At 45.2% G+C, this 9168-nt stretch overlaps 1 protein-coding gene across 1 annotated transcript in view; it reads left to right on the top strand.

Annotated features, from left to right (window-relative positions):
• CKMT2 (creatine kinase, mitochondrial 2) overlaps positions 1 to 9168 on the top strand; it is a 13314-nt gene extending 4146 nt beyond the window's left edge. The window contains exons 3-9 of the mRNA XM_057383676.1: positions 47 to 142; positions 974 to 1195; positions 3259 to 3344; positions 5140 to 5263; positions 6646 to 6780; positions 7070 to 7195; positions 8970 to 9168. Of these exons, the coding sequence (XP_057239659.1) occupies positions 47 to 142; positions 974 to 1195; positions 3259 to 3344; positions 5140 to 5263; positions 6646 to 6780; positions 7070 to 7195; positions 8970 to 9089 (909 nt within the window). The 3' untranslated portion in view covers positions 9090 to 9168. The remainder of the gene's footprint in view (positions 1 to 46; positions 143 to 973; positions 1196 to 3258; positions 3345 to 5139; positions 5264 to 6645; positions 6781 to 7069; positions 7196 to 8969) is intronic.

Genomic DNA, 9168 nt, shown 5'->3' with positions numbered 1-9168 from the left:
TGTTTGTGAGGCTGCAGAGTCACTCCAGGTTCTGTTCCCTCCTCAGGTGTTTGCTGAGATCTTCGACCCCGTCATCAAAGCCAGACACAACGGCTACGATCCACGGACCATGAGGCACCACACGGACCTGGATGCATCCAAGGTAGGACTGAAATTAAACAGCGAGACACCAAGGCTCTGGGCTGCCTATTCCAGGGGTGATGCTGTGTGCAAAAGTACTTTTATTTTCCTTGATCCCACTCTGAACACCCATTTTTACGTTTAAGGAATAATGGGATGCCATTCCTGGCCCTGTCAGCTGCGTCCCTCRTTCACAGCAGGGAATCAGTCCCAGATTTATTGAGATTTGGGATGCAGCCTCACTGGGCACTGTGGGTCTGTTTGTGAACTTACAGATCACAGATCCATCAGGAAATTCTTCGGGTTGGGAGGAACATTAAAACTCATCTCATCCCACCCCATGCCATGGCAGGGACACCTCCCTGAGCCCTTCAGAGTTAACTTCAGAGTTAATATTTTCGTTAAAGGAAGGGAATTTACCCAAATCAAATAAAATAATAATAATAATAATAATAAACGGAGGGAAAAAAATACTGAAAAGGGGAGGAGAAAAAGAAAAAAAAAAAAGCCAAACCAACCAAACAGAAACTGTCCCAGGGTGCTCCAAGCCCCATCCAACCTGGCCTTGGGCACTGCCAGGGATGGAGCAGCCACTGGTGCTCCCAACAAACCCTCTGTGCTGCTCAGCATTTCTTCACAGAGTATTCCTCAGCTCATTTTGGGTYTCCCTCTTCCAAAGCATCCTCCTTAGCTGGCGCTCTACCTCCGCCCAAATTTTCCAACAGCCATGTGGACTCCTTCACTCTGGGGGGAGCATAAAGGAGTAGTGGTTACTCCAACATTTTCATCCAACCTGAAAAAGCTGCTGCCCCTAAAAGCAGCTCCCGGTGCCTGAATTTGCTGCTCCCCGCAGATCACCCACGGTCAGTTCGACGAGCGCTACGTGCTCTCGTCCCGGGTGCGCACCGGGCGCAGCATCCGCGGGCTCAGCCTGCCGCCCGCCTGCACCCGCGCCGAGCGCAGGGAGGTGGAGAACGTGGTGGTCACTGCTCTGTCCGGCCTGCGGGGTGACCTGTCCGGCAAGTACTACAGCCTGACCAGCATGACGGAGCGAGAGCAGCAGCAGCTGATCGATGTAAGTGATGCCGGGCGCCGGTTTTGGCTTCATCTCCATCCTCCTCGGGGGCACAGCCTTAATTAACCTCTAATTAATGGGCTGCTGTTATGTGTAATGGGATAGCGAGCCACCCAGGGGCGGTATTTCTGCTAAGGACATCACTGTGCAGGGCTGGATTTTTATTCCTGAGATGGGTTTTTATTCCCGATGGCAGATCTGTGTCAAGTCAAACACACACGGCTGCTGCCACCTCCTTGGACATGTCACGAGGTGAATTCAGGGTCTCTCCTCGGCCATTTTTTGGAGCAGAAATTGACACTTTATATATTAACAACAAATAATAATGGCARGWGTTACACTGAGATGGGCATTACACRRTGTCTGTATTCTGTACTGTGGGGTGGGGGCTTTGCCTGTGAGTTCTTTACATGAAATTGACATTAATTCCAATTTCCCAAACTTTGGCTGTAATTTCATTAGTGAAAACCACACTAAATCTAACTCCCCAAAGTAGCCAATTGCACCCAGGTGACCTTTTCCCAGTCCTGTCGTTGTGTTTAAGGAATTGAAGGATCAGGCGCATAACGAGAGTTTTCGTTGTCACACAGATGGAAACACAAGGATTTTCATCACGGATTTTGTCACAGCATGTGACATGTCAAACAAAGCTTGAAAAGTGCAWTTTAAGTATCCAAAGGAATGGCTGTACCCTCTTAGCTCTATATTCATGGCACATTATTCCATAACATCAACCAAAGGGGAGCTGATGAAGTAACGTAACTATTTATAACCCTGGAACTAGGTGTCACAGTCTGCATTAACCACGAGTTAAGAATTTATGTAAGGTCAGTAACTTTTTTGATTGAATGTCCTTGGTAATGTGTTTATTGACAAGATGTTGATGACCCATTGCAGGTTTCACTTCCTTGCCYTTTTCCTTAAGAGACAGGTCCTCAGAAAGCAGAGATTGAAATACGAGTATGAAAAATACAGTTTCTTCATGGTTTAAAGCTAAATCCTGTGGGAAGTGGAATAAACTCCGCTGTTTTGTTTGGTTTTGTGATTGATAATGCAAAGAGAAATCCACACCTTTTCTTCCTTGTGGTTGGAGCTCTGGCTGCACCATGTCCTTTACACAGWATTCAAAGATGAAAACCTAAGTGAAATGAAGAATAGAATAATGATTGTTATATTCTTCATTAAGGAAAAAACAAAGTAAAGCACATCCATGTGTCTACCATATCAAATGTTTTCTAGATAGATTGCCTCACTATTTTTAGATAAGCCCTAGGTTTCAAAAAAAAAAAAAAAAAAAAAAAAAAAAACACAAAAAAAAAAAAAAAAAAAAAAAAAAAAAAAAAAAAAAAAACACCCAGCATTTGATATGGCAGTGTTCAAGGAGTTAAGAACTAACAGTTTTCTAACACACACATGAAAATCAATAATAAAACACTTATTAATTTTGATTTTTTTTAAATGTAACCTATTAGGTATGTGGCAAGTTGATGGCACAGCAAGTTTTTCAAGTCACAAATAGCATCTCTATTAAGGAACAGAACAAGACTATCATTCCAAAAGGTCAAGATTAGCACTGATTTAATTCCTACCTTGAGTTCAGACTCAGAATAAATACCTAAATCTCCATGATGGAGAAGCATCTTTTTAGAAATAGCATTTTTTATTGTTGGTTTTGTTCAATCTTTAAGAACTCCTTGCTTTCTCCTATGCTGAAATTTGCCTGAATTCAGAGCTTTTTGGAGCCAGGTCCTCCAGAGCACACCTTAAAGTGTCCATGTGGCTTCAGACCCCACCTCCCATCCCTCCCTACATTTAAAAATGTTTTTGGCCAAACATGGTGACATTCCCCATGTCAGTGAGAATGTGCAAGACTTAAGAAAACCAAAGTTCTTTTAGTTTTCAGGCAAAGGAACCAGGTTCCCAGGCTGTACTGTGTTATTTTCTTGTGCTTCCACTGCCTTCACAAAAAATTGCACTGAACAGCGTTACACTGCATCCTGCATTAATTGGAATTTTGTCTTCTCTCCTTCTCTGTGTCCCTTTGGCCCCGTTCTGGTGCCCAGGATCACTTTCTCTTTGACAAGCCAGTGTCCCCTCTGCTGACATGTGCCGGGATGGCTCGTGACTGGCCGGAYGCCCGAGGAATCTGGTATGTTGTGTGACCCTGCAGAGTGCTGTGTCCTGCTGGAAAGATCGTCTTACAAACCTCCTTGCTTGTCCTAACCCTGCAGCCACTCTGTGCCCACACTCACAGCAGGTCCAGTTTGCTTTGAAAACAAAAATGTTTGAATTCCCCAGGTTGAAAACAACCCTTTCCTTCCAAATGAGCTGGAAGTTGRATTTCCTGTGTTGTTCTTGGTCTGCTTCTGCTGTCACAACACACGTGATGCACTTTGGGCTCAAATACAATATTTTTTTGTGGAGATCAAAGGGTAACAGCTCTGAGATGTGTGCCCAAACCACAGCAAAGGATGGGACAGTCGTGCAGTTCATACATCTTGCAACACTTGTAGGCATTGCCAGCTGCTTTAAAGCTGAAAAATTAGGCAAAAAGGGTTCTGAGGATTCACCTAGGATGAAACCCAATCACCCATGAAACCCAGTGACCTGCTGGAAAAAGGGGAGGATTTTTTTGTTTCAACAAGCTTCCTATCAGGYTGAACAAGGTGGAGATTCCTTGGTMCCCATCTAAGTCTGAGGAAAARGATAAAGCTTSAGGCASCTCRTTYRTTGTCTCTACAAACAAACAGAAGTAGAGACAGCATAATAACTATCCAGGGATCTCCTACATAAACCAGAGCTGAGTGTTGGTTTCTTTTAAATGTGAAATAATCAGGCAGACTGGAAAATAAATCAGTGTGATTGGGAAGTACTTCTGTAAGCCACATCTTGAAAACTGGCCTTTCTCTTACAAGACAAGGTTGTCACAAAGTGGGCACATTCTGGAAATCATGATGCTTTGGATGATTTCTGTCCTGGTTGTGGGCTGCAGGACCATTTCCTCCAGCAGGAATGGCACAGTGGAAATGCACGGTCCTGGGAGCAATGGGGACACTTTAACTAAAAGGGCAGGAGAGTCAGGCCAGCCTCAGAGTATTTATAAAACCCTCCCTGAGGGTTTGTACGTGACTGAGGAGGAGCTGGCTGGAGCTTGCCTGATCCCAGTGTTGGGGCACAGGATGTTTACACCTGCTCAGCATTGCACTGCCCAGTTCCAAGTGCAAAAAAAAAAAAAAAAAAAAAAAAAGAGGAGACGCAGTAAAGGACCAGCTGACAGGCTCTCAGCGATCTCGAACTTTCACTTTCATGTGCCTTAAACCTGGTGATATTTCACTGTTGGCACAGATGAGTCTGGTCCCATCAATCATCACCTTCTCCTGTAGTAGGAGTCAGGCCAAGAGGAGAAAAAGCCATGAAAAGTGACCCAGCACTCGGTGACCCAGCACTCGGTGACCCAGCCAGCCCTGACTGTTTGAAGCAGGAGAGGATTTCCAGGGGTTCTGTCCTCACTGACCAGGCAGGGTCACTGAGGGGACCCAGAGATGTCACCTGAGCAGTGTGGACACCCCAGCAGGCACTGGGGTTTGGTGGAGGGACAATGACACCAAGGCAGCACACCTTACTGAGCCCCCAGCAGCGTGGAAGTGTTTGGGTTTTCCAAGAGCAAAAAAGCCCTTCCCTGGGGACAGAGGGTGCAGAGCTCAGTGCTGTGCTCCTGATGGAGGCCCACACCTTGTCCTCTGTGATTAGAGACCCCAAAATTCCAYGGGCATCAGGGATCCACTGGTGCAATCAGCTCCAGCTCCTAAATGCAGACAACAGTTTCATTACACCTTTAACATCCCCACTGTGAAAACTGTGATAAAACTGAGGATGCTGAGAATTATTTCTCAGGGCTTGCCCTGTTTGAAGCTATAATTTTTTTTCTGTCCCTTCCTGATTAGGCACAACAATGAGAAGACATTTCTCATTTGGATTAATGAAGAGGACCACACCAGGGTGATCTCCATGGAGAAGGGTGGCAACATGAAACGCGTGTTTGAAAGGTTCTGCCGCGGATTAAAAGAGGTATTGTCTCAATGATTTTATTTTTCCTGTTTGTTTATTGTTGTCACCCCAGCTTACYGTGGTTCACTCTGAGCTGACATCACTGCGAGCAACAAAATGAAGTCAYATCAGTCCACACAGCAATCCACATTAACACAGCTAAAGCAGAAAACATGGRCAGATTGCTACCTGAGTTGTAGGGAAAAATAAATACATACACCTTTTTTTTTCTTTATTTTTTTCCATTTTGTGCCTGCAGATAGTGGGAATTCATAAATGAAGCATCTAATTTTGATTGTTTGATTTGCTTGAATGCAGAATTTATTTGGCCCATCCTCCTGGTTCTCATTCCTGAAGCTGGGAATAGAGTGGAGGCTGCTGAGGTTGTGCACAGCACTCWGGGCTTAGGACCCACTACCAYTTTGGGGGAGATWTGGGGYTTTTTGATTAAAACAGTAAGAACTRATAGGCAGGGCTCCTKCATTTTATTTTGGTCTAGCTAATCACAGTGATAAGAAATGTTTGTTGAGATAAGGTGTGGTTTAAACAAGTTTTGTCCAGACAGTCCAGTAATTATTCAGATTGGGTCTGGGCCCAGTGCAGCCCTCTGACCTGCTGTGGCACAGAAAAAGTTGATTTAGAGAGAAGGAGAGCGTGACTGTGTCCCATAGAGCCCTGGAATGGTCTGGGTTAGGGTTCGTTTTTATATCCAGTTCTCCTTACCAGGAGAAAAGAACTGAACTGAAATTGTATCGGGTTTGTAGAATCAAAGTCTGAGAAGCGTAGATGAGTGAACAGAGCATCAGGTTATTCAAAGGGCAACAGACCCTTGTGATTTTCCTGCAGATAATTATTTCACTCTCCTGTCTGCTCTGGTCAGAGATCTATTAAKGAGAAGTCTTACACAGAAGCTGTGTTGTCTGCTTATAATGGAAGTGTGTGGCATTTAGAGGCCAAGGGTCYTCCTCAAGGAGCCATGACATCACCTAGAAAATTACACAAAACTCAGGTTCAGCTCCTTCYGTCTGCTTCTTATTGACTGAGTCCTCTGGGGCGCTGTGTTGCAAATTAGTTTGAAAATTACTGTTGARTTAGAAACAAATGACAAAAGCCACAATTCTCAAGTGAAGATGTGGCTCCACGGGCTAAAGCTTTGCAAAAACAACACAACAAAGAGTTTTGTGATGAAGTGGGAAAGAGTCTGCCCAACAGTGGTCAGGAGAAAATGGTGAGGAAATCCTGGGTGAGGAAATCCTACTGGGACCTGATGAGTGCAAACATTTGTATCACACCTAGACAGGCTACACCCAGGAGTAAATTCCTGCCACTCCACCGATATTTATCTCACAATAAGACATTTGTACATGCTGCCATTCGTGTTTGGTTTGTGTTTTACCCCACAGGTGGAAAGGCTGATCAAGGAGAGGGGCTGGGAGTTCATGTGGAACGAGCGCCTGGGTTACGTGCTGACCTGTCCGTCCAACCTGGGCACGGGGCTGCGGGCTGGAGTCCACGTCAGGCTGCCCAGGCTCAGCAAGGTACACCTTCAAACCTGCCACAAGCCACCTGTCAGAGAAAGGACAGCTCACATTAACAGGATGGGTGTAACAAGATCGCTGTAATTCTGTAATTTACTCTATTTCCTATGGAAATKAATCTGCCAAGCAAGAAGCCACAAAGATGGGCTGTGATGGAAGCAGTGAGCAAACTCTGYCTGTCCTTCTGGCAGTGCTCTTAACCCCTGGATCACAGCTCTGCACAGAGTACAATACTCTGTATAATATATGCAGTGAAAGGCACTAAGCTCAGAGCTGTTTTTCCCGACAGGACCCCAGGTTTTCCAAAATCCTGGAGAACCTGCGCCTGCAGAAGCGTGGCACCGGCGGGGTGGACACGGCGGCYGTGGCTGACGTGTACGACATCTCCAACCTGGACCGCATCGGTCGCTCAGAGGTAAACTGATGGGTTTTTGGGTTTTTTTCTGTGCTTTTTCCTWGCCTTGTAGTTGAGATGGGTACTGACCAGACTCAGTTTCCCTCTTTTTTTGGGTTTTTTTTTTTTTGTGTTTTCCCCATGCTTTTTAACTGAGATGGGTACTGACCACAGTGAGTTTCCCTCTGCTGTCCTCAGTGGATCCAGGACAGTTTTTACTCCTGGTGGATCTGGTCCAGTGGAAATACTCACTTGAGGAAAAATTATTAACGTGCCTGAAATGCTTGATAAATACTCCTGTCATGGCAGTGAAAATCCCCAACTCTGGGCAAGCTCCTAAGAGCAGAGCTAATGAGGAGGGGGACAAAGAGCTGAGCAACCCCCGAGCCCATGGCAGYTTGTAGGACAGTTTGGTCCTGATGTTGCAGCCCAAGACCCAGGGCCAGCCTGATTCTAGGTGGGTTTTTATAACAGAAATATCACCCTGGGATAAAGCACCAGGGTGACAGCAATATCCAACCCAGCCCACAGTGCCTTCCCTTCCCAGCTCACCTGCTGCTGGGACAGCACCCATCAGGTACCCTGTGCTTCCTGATCCAGGTGAGCCTTTGAATGTCCCCACAGWGGTCAGGAAACTTTAAATATTCACCTTTGATGCAGGCATTTGTGCTTCTTTGGATCTAGAATGAAATAAGTAGCAGTGAACATAATAAATAAAGAGCGAAATAYTATTGAGCTGTATTATTTGCAAAACAGCCTGTGACAAAGACATCTATTAATACCTGGCACACCATCGTGCAAGCTTTATATTAAAGTAACATTAATAATTAAAAAAGGATTACACAGCATGATTAATTGAGTCCTACTGACAGACAGGCTAAGCCCACAAATTTTTGCTTATATGAAGACTTCCACTGAAGTCAGTGATGCCTCCTACAGCAAGGATCCAAAGGATTAAGGCARCAGATAAGATACAAGCCCTACCTTGGAGATTCTGAAATCTAAATAAGACAAGACATACTCATGGGGATAAGAAAAGTTTTATTATAAGATAAACTTTTCCCAGTACATAATTAAATAAATTCCATTATGTGGTAAATGTGTTTCCAGAACTGAATTATGTTCCTGAAGCTGCAAAATAAAACCAATTGTATTTCTGCTCTGTTTCAGTTACTGGTCAATGCAAACTTAATATGAATTCTTTTTTTTCTTACGGAGGCTGCAAATTCAGACTCTGAATTCCCAACACAGCTGGTCTGTAAAAGACAATAAAATAAACTGCTAAGCCACTGAAATGCTTTAGTGTAAAAACAAACCCCTTGAAAATCACCAGCTGTTACAGTTAAGAGACAATGGGATTTAATCTTCACACTAGGTTTTAAGAAGCCAGTCATTAAAGGTTTCTAATGAACCATTCCGTGGACATTAAGAAATATCAGTGCTGTATCTTGCTGGTTCAGTGCCTCATGCTCCTCACACGTCCCCTGCCTGCTGGGGACAAGACCCCTGGTATTCTTCAGGGATTTTGAAGCAGGTTACAAGGACATACAGAATTACGGATTTTGGTTCCCCCTGCCATACAGAATTATGGATTTTGGTGCTGCTCTGGGCTTGGAGCGAATCCCACCCCTGTCAGGCAGTGTCAATGTCCCTTCCTCAGGTAGTGTCACTGTCCTGCCATCCTCCCAATGCCAGCCACAGAAGGACCCTCCTCACTTGCAGCCTTACCCGCTGTTGTGACACCACAGGACAGCTTTCCACTCTTGGTATCACAATTTTATTCTTGTTGTTGTAGGTGGAGCTAGTCCAGATCGTCATCGACGGCGTCAATTACCTCGTCGACTGCGAGAAGAAACTGGAAAGAGGTCAAGACATCAAGGTGCCACCCCCCCTGCCTCAGTTTACCAGGAGATGAAGCTGCTGCTGGTGGCTGCAGCTGATGGCACGGGGGGGGCTGCTGCTCTGATGGGAGGGCTCSCCTGTGCATCTCTGAA

This window comes from Malurus melanocephalus, unplaced genomic scaffold (assembly GCF_030028575.1).
Source record: "Malurus melanocephalus ecotype Western Australia unplaced genomic scaffold, MMel_1.1 scaffold_651, whole genome shotgun sequence".
Lineage (NCBI taxonomy): Eukaryota > Metazoa > Chordata > Aves > Passeriformes > Maluridae > Malurus > Malurus melanocephalus.
Note: the sequence above shows the minus strand (reverse complement) of the source record. Positions and strands in the feature narration are given on the sequence as shown.